This window comes from Oncorhynchus tshawytscha, linkage group LG02 (assembly GCF_018296145.1).
Source record: "Oncorhynchus tshawytscha isolate Ot180627B linkage group LG02, Otsh_v2.0, whole genome shotgun sequence".
NCBI classification, from domain to species: domain Eukaryota; kingdom Metazoa; phylum Chordata; class Actinopteri; order Salmoniformes; family Salmonidae; genus Oncorhynchus; species Oncorhynchus tshawytscha.
The window spans coordinates 75,279,701-75,305,149 of NC_056430.1; the positions used below are offsets into that span (position 1 = coordinate 75,279,701).

The 25,449-nt window shown below is 44.2% G+C and overlaps 2 protein-coding genes across 8 annotated transcripts in view; one reads left to right on the forward strand and one right to left on the reverse strand.

Moving 5' to 3' along the window:
- On the reverse strand, positions 1-15,780 carry nacc1b (nucleus accumbens associated 1, BEN and BTB (POZ) domain containing b). Of its 6 annotated transcripts, none has more exons than XM_042304824.1 (9): positions 15,655-15,780; positions 11,862-12,013; positions 11,337-11,579; positions 10,548-10,760; positions 9,571-9,979; positions 4,135-4,254; positions 3,706-3,877; positions 3,516-3,613; positions 1-3,357 (listed from the first exon to the last, which is right to left on the reverse strand). In XM_042304824.1, exons 2-9 carry the CDS (start codon positions 11,985-11,987, stop codon positions 3,035-3,037), a joined length of 1,704 nt encoding a protein of 567 aa, XP_042160758.1. In that variant the 5' UTR covers positions 11,988-12,013; positions 15,655-15,780; the 3' UTR covers positions 1-3,034. The 6 variants fall into 6 exon arrangements, with proteins under 6 accessions (XP_042160758.1, XP_042160754.1, XP_042160764.1 ...); XM_042304820.1 differs by lacking the exon at positions 15,655-15,780 and adding an exon at positions 15,366-15,461; XM_042304830.1 differs by lacking the exon at positions 15,655-15,780 and adding an exon at positions 15,248-15,445 and having other exon boundaries at positions 9,571-9,976.
- Positions 15,684-25,449, forward strand: part of trmt1 (tRNA methyltransferase 1) — a 17,087-nt gene continuing 7,321 nt past the window's right edge. Inside the window, exons 1-3 of one of the 2 annotated variants that reach the window (XM_042304795.1) lie at positions 15,684-15,811; positions 22,221-22,607; positions 24,898-25,087. In XM_042304795.1, the coding sequence (XP_042160729.1) occupies positions 15,780-15,811; positions 22,221-22,607; positions 24,898-25,087 (609 nt within the window). In that variant the 5' untranslated portion in view covers positions 15,684-15,779. Of the gene's footprint in view, positions 15,812-21,069; positions 21,266-22,220; positions 22,608-24,897; positions 25,088-25,449 lie in introns of those variants that run through there. The other variant, XM_042304798.1, reaches the window with a different exon arrangement.

Here is a 25,449-nt window from a genome sequence, read left to right on the forward strand (position 1 = left end):
CTGTCCTCCCCCCTCCCAGAGACAGACTGTCCTCCCTGTCTCTCTGTTCTGCCACTCACTCTTTTTTCCCTTTAAGGCAGTGCTTGACAAATGCATTAAAAAAAGTGCAAATTTCTCATCCTACTCACTTCTCTCTGTCAGTGATAGAACTTGGTGAAGTCCCCAAGGATCATACCATGTGGTTAACAAAAGGAGGGGTGGGCTCCAGACCTCCCCGCCACCCACCCGTCCAGGCCAAATGGAAGCTCTAGTAGTGCCTGCCCGTTACACTTTTAAAACCTGGGCTCTTCTTTGACAGTTAGCCTTTTTATAGAAACACTCTAAAACCTCAATATATATATATAAAAATAAACTACAAACGTAAACAACATACGGCCCGTTTTAAAAGCCAGGCCTAAAAGCAGACACTTAGATAACTCTGATCTAAAAAAAAAAACAACGGTAGTTTCCAGATATAAAAACAACTCGAAGGCTTTCTTTCTTTTGGTTGGTTGGTTGAAAGGGGGAGTTACGATGACAATGTTAAGCCTATATTTTACCCAGGTTTATTTTACAGTTGTTTGTTCTACACTCGGTCTGTTTAGGTTCACAGTCAGAGTGTGGGGGAAGTGTTACGATTGATTAACCCTCAACTCCAAAGCAGTGTGTGTGTGTGTTTTAGTGTGTGAGTGTGTTTTAGTGTGCCTGTGTGTGTGCGTGTGTTTTAGTGTGCGTGTGTGTGTGTTTTAGTGTGCGTGTGTATTTTAGTGTGTGTTTCTACCCCAAACACACAGCAGATCACCACAGTAACAGTGCAGTGACACAACAGACCAAGCCTGACAATCACAACAGAGCCCCCGCCGGCGCCGACACCAACTGCATTACAAGGTGCCAGTCTGTTTCTACTCCCTTGTCAACTCCTTATGGAATTGTCACGAGTTACAAGGTGGCGGCAAGATCCTACAAACAGACCTGGGACCAGGCTATCACTAACAACTGTCTCTATAGCACTAGCCTGTCTATGCTCACTTCTGCTCCGAGTACAGATCTAGGATCAGCTTGCCCTCCCCAAACCTTGACAACTAGCGGGAAAACGCAAACATGACCATAGATCAGCGTTTAGGGGCAACGGGTCCTTCCTCCTTGACACGCCATGATTCTACTGTATGATGGGATACTGGCGGTGGTGTCATTGGCTCCCTACTGGTACTGTGATAGATGGGAACTGCCATAGTCATCTTTCATCCAATCACTGATGAGCTGTAGCTAGAATGACAGTTGGTCGTTATTCATGGCTTGTCAAGGTCCATCTCCTCTCTGTAGTTTCTCACAAGGTGTGTTCAACAGAGCTTTACAGGGATGTTTATAGGCTGGCAGTGTGCTGCGGCTGGATCAGTCTGGGTGCACCGGAGTGTGTGTGTGTGTGTGTGAGAGAGAGAGATGGATGAATGAGTCAGCCAAGCGTGTGTGAGCACACTCCGTCTGGGTTCTCACTCTCTGTCACATGTGACAACACACACTTCTGTCACCATCCACACACTGACACGCATAGTGTGTGTGTGTGTCGTATTACTTTAATTTGCACCATTGTATCCGCCCAGGATGTATAGGGATTAGTCCTCTAGGGTACTTTAATCCGTGTGTGTGTGTCATGAATGCCTCTTAGCAGGATACACCAACCCTCCCTCAGTCCATAACGAAACCAAATACAGAATGGGTCAACCCTGTGTACACTACACAGTACACACATCTAATGCCTCTACACCCTAGCCCCTACACCCTAGCCCACAGCTTCACGCTTGGTCAAATGGAGACGATTCTAGTATTTGGATAAGACTTGTATTATAGTATTATAGTGCAAGACAAGTACATTATTCAGTTATTACTTGCTTAATAGTGAGAGACAACAAATGTCACTTTCCTTCGGAATGTGAATATGGGCGTGAGCTGTGACATGATTTTAAAACGGTCCCTTACTCCTCCCTCTCTCTCTCCACACAGAATTCAGTAGACGTATAGGAAATCATACTGCATCATCAACATGAATACGAGATCAGAGCAACTTCTTCCTCATCCAGTCACCAACTGTTCAACCTCCTTCAGTAACACATCTCCTCTGCTTTTCAGGGAGTCTTGGCAACAAGTCAAATGTTGCACACGCAGAGAGAAAAAAAACGATAAGAGTCACAAATGAAAAGTAGGAATGAAAACTGCCCTCTAAATGGTCACTTTCAGGGTCAAGGGGGGGAAGAGGGTTAGGAGGGGGAGGGGGTCCAAAAGTCCTGCCAATATACAGAATACATACACCTACTTCAACCATTAAGCCTTTACGTACCCCCCCACAAATATGAACCCCCTCCCCTTAAAATAGCCTTCAGTTGGACTTCCAGAGTCTCTATATAAACTGATGAATACAATCTAATCAAATCAATCCATTACAATCTACTGTCCACAGACAATACATACAGGTGACTTGACAACGCTTCACGACCGATACATTCATTATCAAAACAGTGTTATTAGACCGTCTAGAGGAGACCCCCCCCCCATTACTACCCCATCCAACCCAAAAGGCCCCCATCCAACCCAAAAGGCCCCCATCCAACCCAAAAGGCCCCCATCCAACCCAAAAGGCCCCCCTCCTAGGGAATGTGTTTCAGCGATATGGAAAGGAGAAAGGACCTTCGCCAACCAGAATACAAACATTAAAACATTAAAACAAGAAAAGATTCTACAATGGGGATCAGGGAATATTTCTAGGTTAACCCCCCCGTACATGACAAACCTCCCCAGTCTTTCTTTCTACACCTCTATCCCTCCACTCTCTCCCGCCCAAAAGGGGTCAGACACTATGTACATGGGTCTGGGACGGCGAGAGAGAGAGAACAAGGGATGTAACAGATGGATATAATAAATGAAATTCCAAGTATTGAGGGAAGAGAATAAGATATGGAAAAGTGACATTAAAAAACAAACTAAAACTGGGGGAGGAAGTATCGCCGAGAGCAATGATCAAAGACCATCGACCAATAAGATCACAATAAGCCCACTCACTTTAAAACAAAGTGCTGCCGTCTCCGCCCACAACGCCTTGTAACCCCTCCCCCGAAGAAGGTCCCGCATCGCTATTGGCTGCTGCCGCCGCCTCTTCTGCCAGGGAGTTGGGGTCGAACCCATGCTCCGCCCCCAGGGCGTCAGCCTCCATCTTGATGGCGTCTGATTGGAGGAAAGCGGAGTAGGCGTCACCCTCGGCCATGAGGAGCTTGAGCTTCGGGATCCAGGACTTCCTGACGACCCGGCGGGCATTAGTGCACATGTCAGCCGCGATGGCGTTCATCTCACTCTCCTTGAAGCTCGGCGCAAAGTTCTGGCAGTAAACTGTTGAGGGGAGAGAGACAGTTAGGTGCTGCGGACAACATATGGAATGATGTGAAGAAACGCAGGTATATGACGACAACACGGTGCAGCACTGAGTGTGTGAGGCTTGTCCGGTGTGTGTGAAAGCAGAGCTGTGCACTGGAGTGTGTGACACTCACACTTGACGGCGTGCAGTACTCTGCTGTCCAGGGGCTTGCGGCTGGGGTCGTTTGTAGAAGAGCGGATCCCCGTCCCACAGCTGTTCGCTAGAGTACTCCTGAGAGGGAAAATATACACACAGTATCATTTACTGTATGTCTTCACAAACAAATACTGTTACCTACGGTCAAACACACCCCCTCCCCTCACCTGTCGAAGAAAGAGGCCAGCAGCCTCCTCAGTAGGACTTTGTGCCGCGTGCCGGCGCTGACGTGACAGTTCATGAGTTGGGCGCGGGAGATGAACACGGAGGTACCCGTCACCAGCTCCAGCCTCTCTGCAGGGTCCCCCTCCTCGTACAGCCGTGGGTGGCACCGGTTACCTACACCAACCAATCAATCCATTCCAATGTATTAAAGCCTTTTTCACATCAGCTGCAGGTGATGGTTGTCCGGTTGTCAATCAATTCATAAAATCAATCAATACAATAAGGGTTTTTACAGTAACAGTAGCCTGGTCTAAACGCAGGTGGCAGCCAGCAATTGCCTATGAATAAATGAATGACTGAACTCAGAATGTCAACGTGTCTAGAGTTGCCCAAGACTATAATATTACAAACTAAATGAAGTCTGTGTGTACCTATCTGGGTGATGAGTTCGGCAGGTAGCGAAGCCAGATCCTGGCGTAGCCTCACCCCCCTGCCGCCCCGGGTCTCGGCCGTGAGGTGCTCCGGTAGGGACTCCACGCGCTCGCCCGCTACTGGGGTGGTACAGAGGGGGCACACGTTACACATGAATACACACAGCAACATCAAACATGCGGCTACATTAACACACCTATACACTGAACAAAAATAGAAAACGCAACATGTAAAGTGTCGGTCCCATGTTTCATGAGCTGAAATAAAAGATCACAGAAATGTTCCATAAACACACACAAAAAAAACTCAAATTTTGTTTAAAAAAAATATTTATATCCTTGTTAGTGAGCCTTTCTCCTTTGCCAAGATAACGGTCAGGTGGATGAATTGTGGCATATCAAGAAGCTGATTAAACAGCATCAGTACACAGTTGCACCTTGTGCTGGGGACAATAAAAGTCCACTAAAATGTGCAGTTGTGTCACACAACACAATGCCATAGATGTTTCAAGTTTTTAGGGAGCATGCAATTGGCATGCTGACTGCAGGAATGTCCACCAGAGCTGTTGCCAGAGACTTTAATGTTAATTTCTCTAAGCCGCTTCCAACATCGTATTAGAGAATTTGCCAGTATGTCCAACCGACCTCACAACCGCTGACTGTAATGTTGTGTGGGCGAGCGGTTTGCTGATGTCAACATTGTGAACAGAGTGCCCCATGGTTCTGGTCGGGTTATGGTATCGGCAGGAATAAGCTACAGACACAATAGCATTTTATTGATTGGTAATTTGAATGCACAAAAATATTTGGGCCCATTTAATTTTAGGTTTCTGTGACCAACAGATGCATATCTGTATTCCTAGTCATGTGAAATCCATAGAATAGGAGTTCATTTATTTACTTCAAATGGTCTGATTTTCAAGCCTCATTGACCCTGCTTTGTAGTATATATACAGTTGAAGTCAGAAGTTTACATACACTTAGATTGGAGTCATTAAAACTTGCTTTCAACCAGTCCAGAAATGTCTTGTTAACAAACTATAGATTTAACAAGTTGGTTAGGACATCTACTTTGTGCATGACACGTAATTTTTCCAACAATTGTTTAGACAGATTATTTCACAGCATCACAATTCCAGTGGGTCAGAAGTTTACATACACTAAGTTGACTGTCTTCAAACAGCTTGGAAAATTCCAGAAAATGATGTCATGGCTTTAGAAGTTCTTGATAGGCTAATTGACATAATTTGCGTCAATTGGAGGTGTACCTGTGAATGTATTTCAAGGCCTACTTCAAACTCAGTGCCTCTTTGCTTGACATCATGGGAAAATCAAAAGAATTCAGCCAAGACCTGAGAATTGTTTTTGTAAATCTCCACAAGTCGGATTCATCCTTGGCGGCAATTTCCAAACACCTGAAGATACCACATTCATCTGTCGAAAACAATAGTACACAAGTATAAACACCATGGGACCACACAGCCGTGATACCGCTCAGGAAGGAGACGCGTTCTGTCTCTTAGAGATCGAACGTACTTTGGTGCGAAAAGTGCAAATCAATCCCAGAACAGCAGCAAAGGACCGTGTGAAGATTCTGGAGGAAACAGGTACAAAAGTATCTATATCCACTGTCAAACAAGTCCAATATTGACATAACCTGAAAGGCCGCTCAGCAAGGAAGAAGCCAATACTCCAAAACCGCCATTAAAAAAAGCCAGACTACGGTTTGCAACTGCACATGGGGACAAAGATTGTACTTTTTTGGAGAAATGTCCTCTGGTCTGATGAAACAAAAACAGAGCTGTTTTGGCCATAATGACTGTCGTTATGTTTGGAGGAAAAAGGGGGAAGCTTGCAAGCCGAAGAACACAATCACAACCGTGAAGCACGGGGGGGGGCAGCATCATGTTGTGGGGGTGCTTTGCTGCAGGAGGGACTGGTGCACTTCACAAAATAGATGGCATCATGAGGTAGGACAATTATGTGGATATATTGAAGCAACATCTCAAGACATCAGTCAGGAAGTTAAAGCTTGGTCGCAAATGGGTCTTCCAAATGGACAATGACCCCAAGCATACTTCCAAAGTTGTTGCAAAATGGCTTAAGTACATCAAAGTCAAGGTATTGGAGTGGCCATCACGAAGCCCTGACCTCAATCCTATAGAAAATGTGTGGGCAGAACTGAAAAAGCGTGTGTGAGCAAGGACCTACAAACCTGACTCCATTACACCAGCTCTGTCAGGTGGAATGGGCCAAAATTCACCCAATTTGTTGTGGGAAGCTTGTGGAAGGCTACCCGAAACATTTGACCCAAGTTAAACAATTTAAAGGCAATGCTACCAAATACTAATTGAGTGTATGTAAACTTCTGACCCACTGGGAATGTGATGAAAGGAAATCTTAAATAAATCACGCTCTACTATTATTCTGACATTTTACATTCTTAAAATAAAGTGGTGATCCTAACTGATGTAAAACAGGGAATGTTTACTAAGATTAAATGTATTTGGCTAAGGTGTATGTAAACTTCAGACTTAAACTGTATATATATCTCTTTCTGCTCTTTCAAAGACCTGACGTTCCAATGAAGATCACATCCCCTCCCAGATAACAGATATATAATCTAGAACTATCTTGTTGCCATTATTTAACCAGGAAAGTCATTGAGAACACAGTGTCTCCTGACCCCTCCTGTCTCAGCCTCCAGTATTTATGCTGCAGTAGTTTGTGTGTCGGGGGGCTGGGGTCAGTTTGTTATATCTGGAGTACTTCTCCTGTCCTATTCGGTGTCCTGTGTGAATCTAAGTGTGCGTTCTCTAATTCTCTCCTTCTTTCTCTATCTCGGAGGACCTGAGCCCTAGGACCATGCCCCAGGACTACCTGACATGATGACTCCTTGCTGTCCCCAGTCCACATGGCCATGCTGCTGCTCCAGTTTCAACTTCCACCTGACTGTGCTGCTGCTCCAGTTTCAACTGTTCTGCCTTATTATTATTTGACCATGCTGGTCATTTATGAACATTTGAACATCTTGGCCATGTTCTGTTATAATCTCCACCCGGCACAGCCAGAAGAGGACTGGCCACCCCACATAGCCTGGTTCCTCTCTAGGTTTCTTCCTAGGTTTTGGCCTTTCTAGGGAGTTTTTCCTAGCCACCGTGCTTCTACACCTGCATTGCTTGCTGTTTGGGGTTTTAGGCTGGGTTTCTGTACAGCACTTTGAGATATCAGCTGATGTACGAAGGGCTATATAAATAAATTTGATTTGATTTTGTATTTCATTTCTGTCATTCCTTCAGTATGACAAATAACCTATATCTTCTTTGCTTTCTCACATGAACTGTAACTCAGTCAAATCTTTGAAATTGTTGCATGCTGCGTTTATGTTTTTGCTCAGTGTTCAAAACATTAGGAACACCTTCTCTTTCCATGACAGACTGTCCGAGGTGAATCCAGGTGAAAGCTGCAGTATGATCCCTTATCGAAGTCACCTATTAAATCCACTAAATCAGTGTAGATGAAGTGGAGGAGTGTGTGCCATTCAGAGGGTGAATGGGCAAGACAAAAGATTGAAGTGCTTTTGAACGGGGTTATGGTAGTAGAGGGGGTGCAACTCAATATTAGGAAGGTGTTCTTAATGTTTCGTACACTCAGCGTACAACTGGCTATAATGACATGCAGGTCTAGCTAACACTATCCTGCAACGGAGTGGGACAGGGGAGGAGAGGGTACATGTCAAGACAGATACTCACACTTAAATATGCATCTATTAATATTCACATACCGACAACTAGTATTAAAGTACAGACATAAGCAAAGGCACACACAAACAGAACATACAGTAGATAGCATCACTCTCTGATGCTAATTCCCCATCCTCTTCCAAACCATGATTACAATCAGCTGCCTACTTGTTCCCTCTAATCTCGTCTCTTCCCTCATCTATCAGTCTATTGTTCTGACCTGAAGCACTCTTGCTCCCTCCCCCCTCGAGCTGGGAATTGCCAGGGACCTCACCATACAATATTATCACGCTACTTAGGTACCGATATGACACGTATTGCGGTTCTCACAAATCTACACGTATTGCGATTTTATACGGAGGTTTTATTGTGAATTGATGTTCAAAATATATTGCTCACCATATGTCTGCTGCAGAGAGACAGGAGAGACCCATGAGAAAAACAGTTTTCATCAGTCATGGAAATAAAAGTGCTGTAAACACATTGGCTCACTATTTAAACAGGAGATGGAGGCCAAGCTATGGAATGAAAAATAACAGTTTTGGTGCAGGTACAGCCGGCTAACGCTACCTAGCTAATTATTAGTATATATTCACTACCGTTCGAAAGTTTGGGGTCACTTAGAAATGTCCTGGTTTTTGAAAGAATAGCACATTTTTTTGTTGTTTATAATAACATCAAATTGATCAGAAATACAGTGTAGACATTGTTAATGTTGTAAATGACTATTGTAGCTGGAAACGGCTGATTTTTTATGGAATATCTACATAGGCGTACAGAGGCCCATTATCAGCAACCATCACTCCTGTGTTCCAATGGCACGTTGTGTTAGCTAATACAAGTTTATCATTTTAAAAGGCTAATTAATAATCGCAAAAGGGTTTTCTAATGATGTTGGCACAGATGAACTGTGATCCTGATTAAAGAAGCAATAAAACTGGCCTTTAGACTAGTTGAGTATCTGGAGCATCAGCATTTGTGGGTTCGATTACAGGCTCAACATGGCCAGAAACTTGTCAGTCTATTCTTGTTCAGAGAAATGAAGGCTATTCCATGCAAGAAATGGCCAAGAAACTGAAGATCTCGTACAACACTGTGTACTACTCCGTTCACAGAACAGCGCGAACTGGCTCTAACCAGAATAGGAAGAGTCGCCGCCTCTTCACTGTTGACGTTGAGACGGCTGTTTTGGGGGTACTATTTAATGAAGCTGCCAGTTGAGGACTTGCTGCCAGTTGAGGACTTCTAATGATCAATTAGCCTTTTAAAATGACAAACTTGGATTAGCTAACACAACCAGCCATTGGAACACAGGAGTGATGGTTGCTATTAATGGGCCTCTGTACGCCTATGCAGATATTCCATAAAAAATCTGCCGTTTCCAGCTACAATAGTCTTTTACAACATTAACAATGTCTACACTGTATTTCTGATTAATTTGATGTTATTTTAAAAATTGACATTTTTTTTGTTGCTTTTCTTTCAAAAACAACAACATTTCTAAGTAACCCCAAACTTTGGAACGGTAGTGTGTGTATATACATATATATTTAAAAAAATCTATACTTGGGAGTCAAATATTGGTATAATAATCAGCCCAAAATAATATTGCGATATTTAACTTAATCAATTCCCCACCCCCATTAAACTACGCTCCTCCAGATTCCTACCTCACACCAACTCTCTCTCTCACCTGTGGCGCCCACATTGAGCATACTGTACATTGTGTACATGTTACAGATCTGCCTGTACTGCTCTTCAGCGCTGTCGTCGGTCACTTCCTCTTCCTCCTCGTCATCGTGGTAACTAAGGGGCGAGTCGCTGGTGTACATGCTCAGCGTCCCCGGACTCGTTCCGTCCGGCGTCCCCACGCTGCTGCTGTTATGGTTACTGTTGTTGTTGTTGTTATGGTTAACAACGTTTCTGCCCGTTGCATCTTGGGAGTTGCAGTTGTTTGAGGAGGCGGAGGAGGAAGAGTAGCGGGCGGCTTTCCTGGACCCCCCTCCTCCTCCCGACCCCCCTCCCCCGTCACCGCGGTTGCCCCCCTCCCACAGGCGCTTGGCGACAGGGCTGCACACCACCGAGTAGGAAGTGGCCTCCTGCTGAGAACGAGAGAGAAGAGATTAGCTACATAACATCTATTTAGTGTGTTGTCATCCGTTCATCATGTGAGGGGGCTGCCAAACTCATGTGTATTTATGCTTGAGCATTGAGTGTGTGTATTTCCTTGTATGGCACAGAAGACAGAGGTTCACAGCTTGCACCTTTGACCAAAGGGACATACTACCAAGCAGGATTAATGAGTTAGCTAGCTAACTTTTATTCAAAAAACAGAAATAACTATAGAGTTTCTGGTTCACTAAGAAAGCTAAACTTGCTGAGTCAATTATACCATGTCCACTTCAAGCTTACCTTTCAAAAACATACATTTTAGAATATTTAGGCAAGTTAGCCGCCTAACTCATTTATCCTGCTTTGTAGTACACCCCTCTGCTCTATGAAAGACCTGACGTTCCACTGAAGACTGCATCCCCTCCCAGATAAGATATATAATCTAGAACACACTTTATTGTTGTACCTTTCTTTAACCAGGATAGTAATTGAGAACATTTAATGTCTATTCCATTCCTCCACTATGACAAATAACCTATATATTTTTTTCCAACTCACCTGCTGTGGTGTGGGTTGTGGCGTAGTCCCGCTCTGCTCCGTCTTCACCCTCGACACCAGGGGGAGGGGTGTCAGGCAGGAGGTGGGCCTACATGCTGCCGTGGAAACCACCCCAGCCCCTCCCCCTGCGGTTTGAGTGACAGGGCTCTGGGGCTCGGAGGGCGGAGTCTCTTCTGCATGAAGACCCTGGGAGTCACAGCTAGGGGAGGAGACCTGGCGGAATAATATGCAAATAAAGAGGTAAATAAATCTGAGAACAATATGTAAAATACTTAAGACTATGTAAAGTGGGAACTGGAAATCTTTGACAAGGAGAACCTTGGTTAGCCTAATGCAGGGGTAGGCAACTAGATTTTGTTGGAGCGAATAGTCGGGGGGCCGGAAAATAATTATAATAATTTGTACACTGCAAATTGACCACAACAAAAAGAGATTATTTAAAAATAGCAATAATATCCTACCTTGACTACAATGAGACATGATCACGTCTTTTTTGTGTGAAGGAATACTTGGTAACAGATTTCCTAAAATAAACTATGTTTAGCTGAATTCCTGGTGATTTTACAGTTTCTTTTTTATACCAAAAACTAAAATAATAAATATATATTATATTTACTATATACTTTGGGGAGGGGGGGGGGGAGAAAACACCTGTTGCCGACCCCTGGCCTAATGAAACAATCCACTTGTGCTGTCAGTTGCAGTCCAATTATCTCCCAACATCTACCTATGGTGATCATAGGAGGTGACAAGAAAGCACAAACGGGTTGCTATGGTTACACTAGATACCTTAAGGAAGAACTCGGTGCCCTTCTCCATGATCTGCTGGATCTGCAGGAAGCCTGCGGTGTACATGAGGAGGAACTGGTCCCCTACGTTCATGCTGAGGCGACCTGTGTAGCAGAAGGCCAGGATCTGCTGGAAGCTCTGGGGCTGGACGGCCGGGGGGAGCTCCACCACACTGCTCTTCCCCCCAGCGTTGAACAGGTCCCGGAAGTAGGAGCTACTGGCCGCCAGGACCGCCCGGTGCGCCTGGGGAGGGACGGGGAGAGGAAGTAGTGAATAAATATACAGCACACAGGCTTCTTCTTAAACAAACTTGAGGTACAACCAGAGAATATTTCACCAGGTTTCTTTCACCTAATCAAAATATATAACTGTTGATTCAGTCATTATCAGATCAATCTAGCCTAACAGTTAACGGTGTTTTGGATCAGCCGTCGTCCTAACTTGAAGGCTTGTCAGTGAGGTAAATAACAGTTAGATTGGTTCAGTTTACTCCAAAAAACAACATTGATGTTTATCAACTCCCACCTTGAAGGCGTGTCCCTTGACAACCACGGAGACGTCGCAGTAGAGCCCCTGGAGACGCTGCTCATTGAGACACTCCAACACGTTGTTGCCAAAGTTAGGGATCGCCATCTGTAGCGTCTGAGCCATAACGCTCTAGCCCAGCACCACCGGGTCTATAACAAGGAGAGAAATGTTATATTAGGTCTTGTCTATGTCATGGGTATGTCATGACTATGTCATGTAGGCTACAAAGTTAGGGGTCGTCATCTGTAGCGTCTGAGCCATAAAGCTCTAGCCCAGCACCACAGGGTCCAATAGCAGGGAGAGAAATGTCATGTACGGTATATGTTATGGATCACTTCCTGTTTGTTGTTGTTTACTGGAGAGGCGAGAAAGGGGGGAGGGAGAAGGAAAAAGGGAGAGACTGGGATTGAAATAAGGAAAATGATGGGAGGGAGGGGGATAGACAGATGACTAATGCACCTTTAATAAAGAGCACTAGAAAGAGAGCTCATTTTTTTAAATAGCCAATTAAGTTTGTCTCATTCATTTAAAATAAACATTTTCCAATTCTGCGGTGGGTAACTAGCTTTAGTCCTACTTCGTTGTTTTGTTTTTGAACCAGACAAGAGAAAAAGGCAGCAGAACTCCATTACATAATTATTCAGTTCTGTTTGGTTTGTTGCCATCCAGCCTTGATGTGTCAGATCACACGTAGAAAGAATGGCTGTCAAACTTGCCTCTCCACAAAGAACCCTTAAAAGTGTTCCATTCTTTTTGGAGACTTTGCATTGAAGAAGACTGACACAACTTTACCTGACTGGCGGCACATAAGACACCATGATACCTTTTAATTTAGATTATTTTTAGAGCACTAACTGTGTAATGAACCACATGTGACTGGGAATCAATGGAAAGGCCACGACCATGAGCCACTAGGCTAATAAAAAACACTCCGATGGGGATTAGGCCTATTTAATAACAAGGTCACGCAAAGCTCATTTCATCAACACTCATACAATTAAACAATGAACGGACCTATATGTTGTCCTTAAAGGCAGCTTACTCAAGTGCCAACTGAAGGAAAATAGCTTATGGAATAGCCTAAAAACAAATGTTTTTTATTTCCTAGGACCGTGGCTAATTAAGATCTATGGTCATGCTCTTTGCATACACATTTGTATCTGTGTAAGTTAATATACATGTATTTCTCCATTAAAAACTATATAAACAGAGAAAGCATAACAATTAACCTATTGCCACTGCACAAGATAAGAGAGCACGCTTTCAACGTTTCAATCATTATTCTCACAACTAACAATTAAAACAGGTTGAACTCTATATTTAGCCTAGCACATTTCCTTGTCCTCAAACTGAGAACATAATGCTTCATTTTGATTGGAGGAATGCAGAATAGAACCAATCAAAACGACCACCTAAACCCATCATCACATTAGGTTCCATTTCCTCTGGGGACACACCATCTAAGAACATAAAGGCAGTTCATTTAACTGATTTGACCTCTAACCCTCTACCTACCAGTAACATTATATGACCACACGTCACCACCACACAATGTTTATGTCACGTCATGAGGGTTGTCCCTAATATGACATCATCTGAATTCAATTCCATATTTTTCCATCTGAATTGAAGTTTTACATTAATGAAAGAAAAAACATGTTATACTTCATTCAACCTCAAACACCCCCCAGCCAGCCGTAACATTATAAAACAACACACACCACAAAACGATTAGTCAGACATGATTATATCACAGGTTATTAAGAAACTAAATGTTATATTTTGCTGATGCCACCTTATTTTGTATTTTGTACAAGCATATAAGATCAATGAATAAGCGCACATTCGGCAATCTAATCAAATACGAATGTAAAACTAGTTTTGATATAAATGATAGGCATGGCTGTAGCCAACAATCAATCAATCAAATACTATGATATTCAATTTCCTGGTTTGGGAGGTGAAAGGGTAGCCACAGTTAGCAAGTAGCAAGCTAAACGCTAATGCTAATTTGATGTTAACCAAATTAACATGTCAAATTCTTGAACGTCCAAGTCGTCAATTGAACACTGTCAAGTAAACGCATTTGCTTATTTACTTGAAAACATTTGCTTTAAAGAGTCAAAAATGAAGAAATCTACTTTGCATCAACCGGCATGTGGCTATATTATGTAGCTAGCCTCCCAAGAGCACGAATAATATTAACTTTAAAACGGAATATACTGTACATCGATTAATCATTAATAGCTCAATCTCACATCGAAGGGTAGCGGGAGAGTCTCGTCCGTGTCCGCCAAGGGAAGACCAGAGGCCTGAACAGCGGTAGAACGGCCAGACGGAGTGGGCAGAGAGAGCTGTCCGTGCCCCGTTTTGTGCCCGTATCTTTGCCCCGTGAGAGTCGGAGCGCTCGGGCTGGCACGGGCCGGGGGGCGACGGAAAGAGCGGACGGTTGGATAACAAAAAAATACTTGATCACCGGTTCTCTCTCTCTGTTTATGTCGATGCAGCCCTTCATTTGCTCTATCAAACTAGCTAAAAGACAACGGCACGAATTCTGTCACAAAAATAGTAGAACAAATAAAATATTCAGGAGTTCGCATCCCCCGCCGCTCTCGCCCCCACTCTGTGCCAGTGCTGTCGGTTAGAGTTACCTCCTTGGGCCTAGGCTAGCTACTACGGATACACTGTACTTTTTATTTGGGGTTAGCCCATCGCATAACGTAACCCGGCGCTAGCTGAGTTATCACCAAAATTAATTATTTGTCGCCCGAAAACAATGGATCATCCAATTAAAGTTTCGTTTAGTAAAAATCAGAATATATAAATATTTTAGTTATTTTTGGGAGGTAGCTTGGGGGTGGTCTCCGGTCAACACTCAACAGGTCAATCCGGGACAAACGTAGGCAAGCATCTGGGGGGGGCGAGTCAGACTGAACCATGCATGCTTGCAGCGAGTGGTGATATAGCTGTTAGCCTATGAGTTCCTGCTAGCCAAGACACCAATTTAACCAGTTAACGACAACACGCGATGTACATGAACCCCCAATCGCATTAACCATTTTTGTTAGGAGTAGACTCATTATACTGGGAAAATGTCACTCTTCAACGAAACATCCAGGTAAAACCCGGCCGCGTTTCAAAAGTTGAGGAATAAAGAGAGAGAGCGCGGATTGCTGTGAACTCACCGTTGAAAGGCAAACTGGACAACCCGCGGTGTTGGCAGGCAGTGTGAGTGTGAAGCATAGACGGTAGCTATATAGCCACTAAAGTGGTTAAAGTTTTGTTGGTGCTGCTGTTCGGTGTTCCAACTCAGCCCATCCCCCACCACACACCTTCCCAAAAACAATAGCTAACTAACCCGCCCACTCCCCCAAAAAACTCACACGGAACCGCTCTCAATTCCTCCCCGAAGAAGAGCCACTTCACAACAGCTAGCCGCCGCAAACACCTCGACGAGTTCCCGTATCCTTTCTGACCCCGATGAACCCTGGTAAAACTCACCCCCCTCGCTATATTCCGTTGGAAAGTGTTTCAATGGAGTAGTGCAGAAGCGTTCGGTCCTCTCCCTCTCTACAGGCAGCCATTCAGTGTGTGAGCACAGCACAGGTGGAGAAGCAGAGCACAGAGCTGTCGAGGGAGCCCAAAACGGTACCCAGAGGTGGAGGAAAAGATCACAGAGCTAACCGATCTCTCAGACAGAAAGCGTCCCCAACCAACCCGGATGCCCCTGTCGGTCTCCACCAACTGCCCAATTCAAATCACACACACACATTGTCCGTCTCTCCCATACCTGTGGGACTCCCTCTTGTCCAGACAGCCCAGTTGACTGGTGATTCAGAGTGGAGATCGACGGGAAGCCGCCGGTAACGCTTAAATCTCCCCCCGGTTGGATTCAGAGCTGGCTGCGGGTGCTGAATGTGCTATTTTCGTATGTCTAGACTTCTCAGGTGAGCCCCTAGGCGTCTATAGTACGCGCATAGAGTACAAACTACCATCTGCATTCAAGCAATGGGAAAAGCTATAGAGCTGCCTAGATACAGTTCTTTCTTACTGTCAAAATGCACCTTACCCATTTCCATAATTGTTGTTAGACGAGCGCCACCTCCCGCGTTAGATGTTAAATAATGATAATTAATAATTTCATAACAATTCATAATTCTCTTTAATCATACGTATTATAAATGCTCTAGCCGTGACGCGTTCAGGGTATCACTTGGAATCATGATGGCAATAATAATTGTCACGTACATGCTGCTGCATACAGTGCCAGAGATGAGGAAAACATGTGAAAAAATGAGGCATCTCTCATCGCCAACATTTTATTGCTTCTTGCCTCCTAATCCTATCATATGCGCCTCACATGACTGCAATGGAAACATAATAAAACAACAATATTAAAACACTACTTTTATCTACAGTATCACATTTAGGCCTGTTAAATTAAGGCTTTTCATGTAACTTTAAAAAAATATATTCTTCGCACATTCAAGGCATGGAAAGTAGTCAAACCGCCAGATGAATGACCGCTCTGTCCTATTGCTTTCTATTACAAAAGACATGTTCATTACAATACACCTTAGTAAAATGTTTTGCAACGGAACACGAAAAACTAAAGAATCTCTCCCTGTTTCAGTCCATTTGGTGCAGAATGAATATGACCCAGTTATGAGAATTCTCTCATAGAAATAGGAATTAGTAACTCTATATAGAGCTGCACAGTGGATGTGTCATAATACCCATAAAACCTAGTGGTCAAACAGGGAAAAGGTTCCAATCATTTTTCCACCATAGGGGATTTTAGAAACACAAAAACTAAGGGCTGTGTTTCATGTAGGCTTACCCTGGCGTGACGTTTTGATAACCATATAAAATCTGTCGGACAAGGTGACTTATCAATATAGTAGTCTCTGATTCGAAAATGCTTATTAGCATCAAAGTAGACGTACAAGACTACAAATCCCTGCAAGCTCCTGCACGTCATCTCTAGCTGACACCTTTGCCAACAGGTAATGTGTCAATTTAAAACTTGCACAATACAGTTCACAGAATTGTCCATTTAAAGACATGTTGCCAATTGATTAATTACTACATTTAGCTAACATTATATAGGTGAATCCAAAGATTGTTACCTTTGCCTCGATTCGGCAGTCTCGTCCAGATATGGCATTTGAGGTTCTTTATTAGCAGGCAATTAGCAGTTCATTTTTGGGGGGTAAATACAGGTGAAAATATTGATAAAAGTCACCTTGTCCTCGAGAGATTTCCATAGTTATCAAAACATCATGCCAGGGTAAGCCTACACGAAACACAGCCCTTATTTTAAGTGTTTCTAAAAAAAAAAACAATGGGAAAAATAATTGGTGGAACCATTTCCCTGTTTGACCGCTAGGTTTTATGGGTATTATGACTCATACTGTGGTACTCTATATGCATTTTCTTCTCTCATTTGAAATGTGGGGGCAAGAAATGTGAATTGTTTTGCTCTCAAGAAAAGGGCGCCATTGAAAGCAGTGATTTACTGGGGTAGCAGTAAATGTCAAAGTTGACTAAATGAAGGGGAAGATTCCTGGGGTGTTTGTGATGCTCGTCGTTTGGTGCGACACAGACGGGGGTGTGAGTAGTGAAACAGAAGTGTCATTGTCTGTAGTTTTGAGTTTTGATGTTGAGTCTTTGCCTGACAAAGGTTGGTGCCGAATACATTACATTGTTACAGGTGTCAAGCTCATGGGCATGTGGCAGCAGTGTGTAGGAGGGAGGTTCCTAGGTGTGAGAAGTGTGCAGAAGGGCATGAGGCAAAGGAATGTAGGGATGCCCATGGGGCTGGGGATCAGAATTATTATTTTTTAAATGATTGTTTATTTCACCTTTATTTAAACAGGTAAGCTAGTTGAGAACAAGTTCTCATTTACAACTGCGACCTGGCCAAGATAAAGCAAAGCAGTGCGACAAAAACAACAACACAGAGTTACATATAAACAAATGTACAGTCAATAACACAATAGAAAAGTCTATATACAGTGTGTGCAAATGTAGAAGAGTAGGGAGGTAAAGGCAATAAATAGACCATGGAGGCTAAATAACTACATTTAGCATTAACACTGGAGTGATAGATGTGCAGATGATGATGTGCAAGTAGAGATACTGGGGTGCAAAAGAGAAAAAAGCTAAATACCAATATGGGGATGAGGTAGTTGGGTGTGCTATTTACAGATTGGCTGTGCACAGATACAGTGATAGGTAAGCAGCTCTGACAGCTGATGCTTAAAGTCAGAGAGGGAGATGTGAGTCTCCAGCTTCAGTGATTTTTGCAATTCGTTCCATTTATTGGCAGCGGAGAACTGGAAGGAAAGGCGGCCAAACAAAGGATATGTTGACAGAGTCGGAGCAGGTCTTTTTGCTGATGCCATGACACATTTTTTTTTAATGATATTCTTTTTTGTGTGTCAATTTCGACCAGAGTTACACATGGAATAAACAAACATACAGTCAATAATACAATAGAAAAAGTCTATATACAGTGTGTGCAAATGACGTAGGATAAGTGAGGGAAGGCAATGAATAGGCCATAGCGGCGAAATAATTACAATATAGCAATTAAACACTGGAGTGATCAAAGTGCAGAAGATGAATGTGCAAGTAGAGATACTGGGGTGCAAAGGAGCAAAATAAATAACAGTTTGGGAATGAGGCAGTTGGTTGGGCTATTTACAGATGAGCTATGTACAGGTGCAGTGATCTGTGAGCTGCTCTGACAGCTGGTGAGGGAGATATGAATTTACAGCTTCAGTGATTTTTGTAGTTTGTTCCAGTCATTGGCAGCAGAGAACTGGAAAGAAAGGTGACTGAAGGAGGAATTGGCTTTGGGGGTGACCAGTGAAATATACCTGCTGGAGCACGTGCTCTGGGTGGGTGCTGCTATGGTGACTTGTGAGCTGAGATTTTATTGTATTTTTTTATTTTACCTTTATTTAACTAGGCAAGTCAGTTAAGAACAAATTCTTATTTTCAATGACAGCCTAGGAACAGTGGGTTAACAGCCTTGTTCAGGGGCAGAATGACAGATTTGTACCTTGTCAGCTCGGGGATTTGAACTTGCAACCTATCGGTTACTAGCCCAAAGCTCCAACCACCCTGCCGCGGGGCTTTACCTAGCAAAGACTTATAGATGACCTGGAACCAGTGGGTTTGGCGACGAATGTGAAGCGAGGGCCAGCCAACGAGAGCATACAGGTCGCAGTGGTGGGTAGTATATGGGGCTTTGGTGACAAAACGGATGGACTGTGATAGACTGCATCCAATTTGCTGAGTAGAGTGTTGGAGGCTATTTTGTAAATGACATCACCGAAGTCCAGGATTGGTAGGATAGTCAGTTTTATGAGGGTATGTTTGGCTGCATGAGTGAAGGATGCTTTGTTGCTTTGTGATCCTGAGAGGAGTGGTGAGAGTAGTAGATCTATACCAGAACAGATGGAGGGATCCTGAGAGGAGTGGTGTGAGTAGTAGATCTGTACCAGTACAGATGGAGGGATCCTGAGAGGAGTGGTGTGAGTAGTACATCTGTACCAGAACAGATGGAGGGATCCTGAGAGGAGTGGTGAGAGTAGTAGATCTGTACCAGTACAGATGGAGGGATCCTGAGAGGAGTGGTGTGAGTAGTAGATCTGTACCAGAACAGATGGAGGGATCCTGAGAGGAGTGGTGTGAGTAGTACATCTGTACCAGTACAGATGGAGGGATCCTGAGAGGAGTGGTGTGAGTAGTATATCTGTACCAGTACAGATGGAGGGATCCTGAGAGGAGTGGTGTGAGTAGTATATCTGTACCAGTACAGATGGAGGGATCCTGAGAGGAGTGGTGTGAGTAGTAGATCTGTACCAGAACAGATGGAGGGATCCTGAGAGGAGTGGTGTGAGTAGTATATCTGTACCAGTACAGATGGAGGGATCCTGAGAGGAGTGGTGTGAGTAGTATATCTGTACCAGTACAGATGGAGGGATCCTGAGAGGAGTGGTGTGAGTAGTAGATCTGTACCAGAACAGATGGAGGGATCCTGAGAGGAGTGGTGAGAGTAGTAGATCTGTACCAGAACAGATGGAGGGATCCTGAGAGGAGTGGTGTGAGTAGTAGATCTGCACCTGTACAGATGGAGGGATCCTGAGAGGAGTGGTGTGAGTAGTAGATCTGTACCTGTACAGATGGAGGGATCCTGAGAGGAGTGGTGTGAGTAGTACATCTGTACCTGTACAGATGGAGGGATCCTGAGAGGAGTGGTGTGAGTAGTAGATCTGTACCTGTACAGATGGAGGGATCCTGAGAGGAGTGGTGTGAGTAGTAGATCTGCACCTGTACAGATGGAGGGATCCTGAGAGGAGTGGTGTGAGTAGTAGATCTGTACCTGTACAGATGGAGGGATCCTGAGAGGAGTGGTGTGAGTAGTATATCTGCACCTGTACAGATGGAGGGATCCTGAGAGGAGTGGTGTGAGTAGTATATCTGTACCAGTACAGATGGAGGGATCCTGAGAGGAGTGGTGTGAGTAGTATATCTGCACCTGTACAGATGGAGGGATCCTGAGAGGAGTGGTGTGAGTAGTAGATCTGTACCTGTACAGATGGAGGGATCCTGAGAGGAGTGGTGTGAGTAGTATATCTGTACCTGTACAGATGGAGGGATCCTGAGAGGAGTGGTGTGAGTAGTAGATCTGTACCTGTACAGATGGAGGGATCCTGAGAGGAGTGGTGTGAGTAGTACATCTGCACCTGTACAGATGGATAGGCCAACAAGTGTTATATGTTTCAGTGAGACTGGATTTTTAGAATTGATAGTAATGGTTATCAACTGTACTGCAGGGATGGAATGTAAGTCACAGCAAATTGAGGTTGTGGTGGCAGCTGCAGAGAGGTATTTGGGTGTGCGAGACGTGACATCAGAAGAGTTACAGGGTGTGTTGTGGTGGTGTCCCATCCTTTCAGGTTGTTGGCCTGAGGTAGAGGCCTGACTAAATAGATTTACATAGTGGAGTAGGGTGGTGATATTTTGTAATTATTTTTATTTTTTAGTGAGTGTAGTGTTACATGGTAGGGTATTTGGATATAGATTTTTTTCAAGCAAAGGAGAAGCGAGTTGTAATCCAGTCTAGTAGGTGGCGGTAATGCAACATGTACTAACCGCCCTTAAACCTCAGCGGAAGAAGAAGAATTCGAAACGCCTTTTTACCTCTTTCTGTTTGGTTCTGCGGGTTTCTGTAGTTGTGGTTCATGCATATCTGCGTCCATGTGTTAACTTGAGTTTTGCAACAAATAGCTAGTGAGTTATTACCGTTGTCATACAGTAAATATCCATAATCATCAAATACAGCTATATTTTAAGTTGTCAACTTGGGAAAGTGCGCCGCAGATAAGGTAATCGTTTTTATCTTACTTGATAGCTAAATACCGGTAGCTAGCTAGTTAGCGCTTCGGTTCATTTCAATGCAGTCAGTTAGCTAGCATTGTGAACTTAGCCGGTGTCAGCATGTAAAAGTTGCAAGTGTTTTATCATAACTTTTATGGTGTGAATGTCCATGTTAGTTAGATTGCTGGTGTCTTTTTTTCTCTCTTACAAAACAAGCTCTGACTACATTGAAGGGGGTGCGCCCTGGTTTATGTAGCTAGCGTGCTACCATAGCAAGCTGCTCTGACTTCAGCTCAGGCATCAGTAACGTTATAGATCATCTTTGCTTCAAACCATGGTTTAGCTAACAGTCTTTGTCCAACAGCTCATTTTCTCTGTGTGTGTTGTCAGTTCAGGGTAGCCTAGTGGTTAGTACATTGGACTCGTAAAAAAGGTTGCAAGTTCAGATCCCCGAGCTGACAAGGTACAAATCTGTCGTTCTGCCCCTGTTCCTAGGCCCTCATTGAAAATAAGACTTTGTTCTTAACTAACTTGCCTAGTTAAATAAAGGTAAAATTGAAATAAAAAAAATAAAAAACCTAGCCCAATATGTACTCTAACTTGACTCCTTAATAAGGTCCTTAAGGAGACAGACCTATGTTATTTTCAGAGGTATAATTTACTGTCTCTGACTCCATCTAAACGTGAATCGATTCTCAATTGCAATATGGTTCTAGAAACATAAAAGCCATGACTTTCATATGACATCAAAAATAATTAAACAAATGCAAAATATACACTTACTGTACACCGCAAGCGATGCGCGTTAAGACCGAGCATCTGGTCTCTTAACAAAACTCCCCCGGACAGTAGACGCCGTCGTCTGATGACTCTTATGTGTAATGTAATGGCACTGATAGTCATGATCAATGTCTGTGTGTGACAACTGTGACCGTTATAACACATTGTTGTCATTTCTTCCAGGACTGAGAAGTGCCCTATGCTGATCATCACTGCTCGGCTACTCCCCCTCTTAACTGTACCCTTCACCCACCAGAGGATTCTAAGGACAGTTGGCAGTGTTGCCTACAGGGGACTGAGAACCATGGAGCCCCTCAGGGCCCCTCAGGATCCACAAGTTAACACCACCCTGTCTGGGGTAGACACCAAGCCTCAGCCCCCTACTTCTGGAGCCCCAATGGAGGGCTTGAACCCAAGTCCAGCTGCCTTAACACCTGACCAGGAGATGCCCCCGACAACGGGGTTGTTGCCAGGGGAGACAGTTGTCAGGGAGGGCAAGGCAGCCATATTGTTTCCCAGTGCCAACGAGGTGTTTTACAACCCTGTGCAGGAGTTCAACAGAGATCTGACGTGAGTTTGACTGATGGGGCTTATTCACTAGGAAGTAAACGAAACAGAGGGACCTACCTGAATTTGTCCAATAGAAACTATCATACAGTTTGCTTTGGTGTGCACTTATGAATACACCCCTAATGGTCTTTTATCCCTTAGCTGGCCCAACATTCAGCTCAAGGCTGCATTGTCAACATATACCTTGTCCCTGGACATATTATGGGATATATGCATACATTGCAATTTGGATGTTTTCCTATGGGTCTGTTAGCCTTCAGTTGAAGAAACTGCATTCAACATGGCTTATGTAGAGCTGAATCTGCGAAGAAAGTATAGCTATAGTCAGAGCCATGTATTTACACTGAATAAAAATATAAATGCAACATTCAACAATTTCAAAGTTTACTGAGTTACAGTTCATACAAGGAAATCAGTCAATTGAAGTAAATGAATTAGGCCCTAATCTATGGCCCTAATCTATAGATTTCACATGACTGGGAATACAAATATACATCTGTTGGTCACAGATACTTTAAAAAAGGTAGGGGTGTGGATCAGAAACCCAGTCAGTATCTGGTGTGACCACCATTTGCCTTATGCAGTGCGACACATCTCCTTCGCATAGAGTAGATCAGGCTGTTGATTGTGGCCTGTGAAATGTTGTCCCACTTCTCTTCAATGCCTGTGTGAAGTTTCTGGATATTGGTGGGAACTGGAACACGTTGTCGTATACATCGATCCAGAGCATCCCAAACATGCTCAAAGGCTGACATGTCTGGTGAGTATGCAGGCCATGGAAGAACTGGGACATTTTCAGCTTCCAGGAATCGTGTATAGATTCTTGTGACATGGGGCCGTGCGTTATCATGCTGAAACATGAGGTGATGACGGCAGATAAATGGCATGACAAATTGCCTCAGGATCTCATCACGGTATCTCTGTGCATCCAAATTGCCAACAATAAAATGCAATTGTGTTCGATGTTTGTACCTTATGCCTGCCCATACCATCATCCCACTGCCACCATGGGACACTGTTCAAAACGTTGACATCAGCAAACTGCTCGCCCACACGACACCATACACACTGTCTGCCATCTGCCTGGTACAGTTGAAACCAGAATTCATCCATGAAGAGCACACTTCTCCAGCGTGCCAGTGGCCATCGAAGGTGATCATTTGTCCACTGAAGTCGGTTACGATGCTGAACTGCAGTCAGGTCAAGACCCTGGTGAGGACGACCAGCACTCAGATCAGCTTCCCTGAAATGGTTTCTGACAGTTGGTGCAGAAATTCTTCAGGTGTGCAAACTAATTTTCATCAGCTGACATGGTGGCTGGTCTCAGACGACCCCTCAGGTGAAGAAGCTGGATGTGGAGGTCCTGGGCTGGCCACACGTGGTCTGCAGTTGTGAGGCCGGTTGGATGTACTGCCAAGTTCTCTAAAATGACGTTGGAGGCAGCTTCTGGTAGAGAAATGAACAGTCAATTCTCTGGCAACAGCTCTGGTGGACATTCCTGCAGTCAGCATGCCAATTGCACACTCCCTCAACATGAGATGTTTGTGGCATTACTGTGTGACAAAACTGCACATTTTAGAGTGGCCTTTTATTGTCCCCAGCACAAGGTGCGCCTGTGTAATGATCATGTTGTTTAATGAGCTTCTTGAAATGCCACCTGTCAGATGGATGGATTATCTTGGCAAAGGATGGTACAGGGATATAAACTAATTTGTGCTCATTTTGAGAAATATGCTTTTTGTGCGTATGGAACATTTTTGGGATCTTTTATTTCAGCTCATGAAACATGGAACACTTTACATGTAGAGTTTATAATTTTGTTCAGTATAGATAAAATAAATGAGTGGTGCAGCGGTCTAAGGCACTGCGTCACAGTGCTAGTAGGCGCCACTAGAGACCTGGGTTCGATCCCGGGCTGTATCACAACCAGCTGTGATCGGGAGTCCCATATAGCGGTGCACTATTGGCCCAGCATCGTCTGGGTTAGAGGAGGGCTTGACCGGGGGGGGGGCTTTACATGTAGGCCGTCATTAATTAAGAATTTGTTCTTTATTGACTTGCCTAGTTAAATGAAGGTACAATAAATATGGCTCAGGCTATGGTAGCTAGCTGGTTGTTCATCACAGGTACAGGCTATGATAGCTAGCTGGTTGTTCATCACAGGTACAGGCTATGGTAGCTAGCTGGTTGTTCATCACAGGTACAGGCTATGGTAGCTAGCTGGTTGTTCATCACAGGTACACCTGTTTCATCTCATGTCTCTGTCTTGCCCCCCCCCCCTTCTCTCCAGGTGTGCGGTGGTTACAGAGTTTGCCCGGGAGCAGATGGCCCGGAGGGGGGTGAAGGTGGTAGTGCCAGGGGAGAAGGAGAGGGTGGTGGTCAATCTAGCTGACGAGAAGAAAGAGGAGACAGAGATGCAGACAGGGGAGGAAGGAGGAGAGGAGCCAGTCGTAACTGCTTCAGTGGGGGAGCGCTGTAAGGTATGAAAAAGCGTGTGTGTGCATCCATGTTCTAACCCTACCGTTCTCCTCTCTCCACAATGGTCTGCCAGTGTGTTTGTGTTCCAACCCTACCGTTCTCCTCTCTCCACAATGGTCTGCCAGTGTGTTTGTGTTCTAACCCTACCATTCTCCTCTCTCCACAATGGTCTGCCAGTGTGTTTGTGTTCTAACCCTACCATTCTCCTCTCTCCACAATGGTCTGCCAGTGTGTTTGTGTTCTAACCCTACCGTTCTCCTCTCTCCACAATGGTCTGCCAGTGTGTGTGCATCCATGTTCCAACCCTACCGTTCTCCTCTCTCCACAATGGTCTGCCAGTGTGTGTGCATCCATGTCTCCAACC

Coding starts and splice junctions, on each gene's coding strand:
- nacc1b (XM_042304824.1), bottom strand. CDS start 11,987: ATGGCTCAGACGCTACAGATGGCGATCCCTAACTTTGGCAACAACGTG. Junction 11,580..11,861: donor TCAAGGGACACGCCTTCAAG/GTGGGAGTTGAT, acceptor GTCCCTCCCCAG/GCGCACCGGGCGGTCCTGGC. Junction 3,614..3,705: donor CTGGCCTCTTTCTTCGACAG/GTGAGGGGAGGG, acceptor TTTCCCTCTCAG/GAGTACTCTAGCGAACAGCT.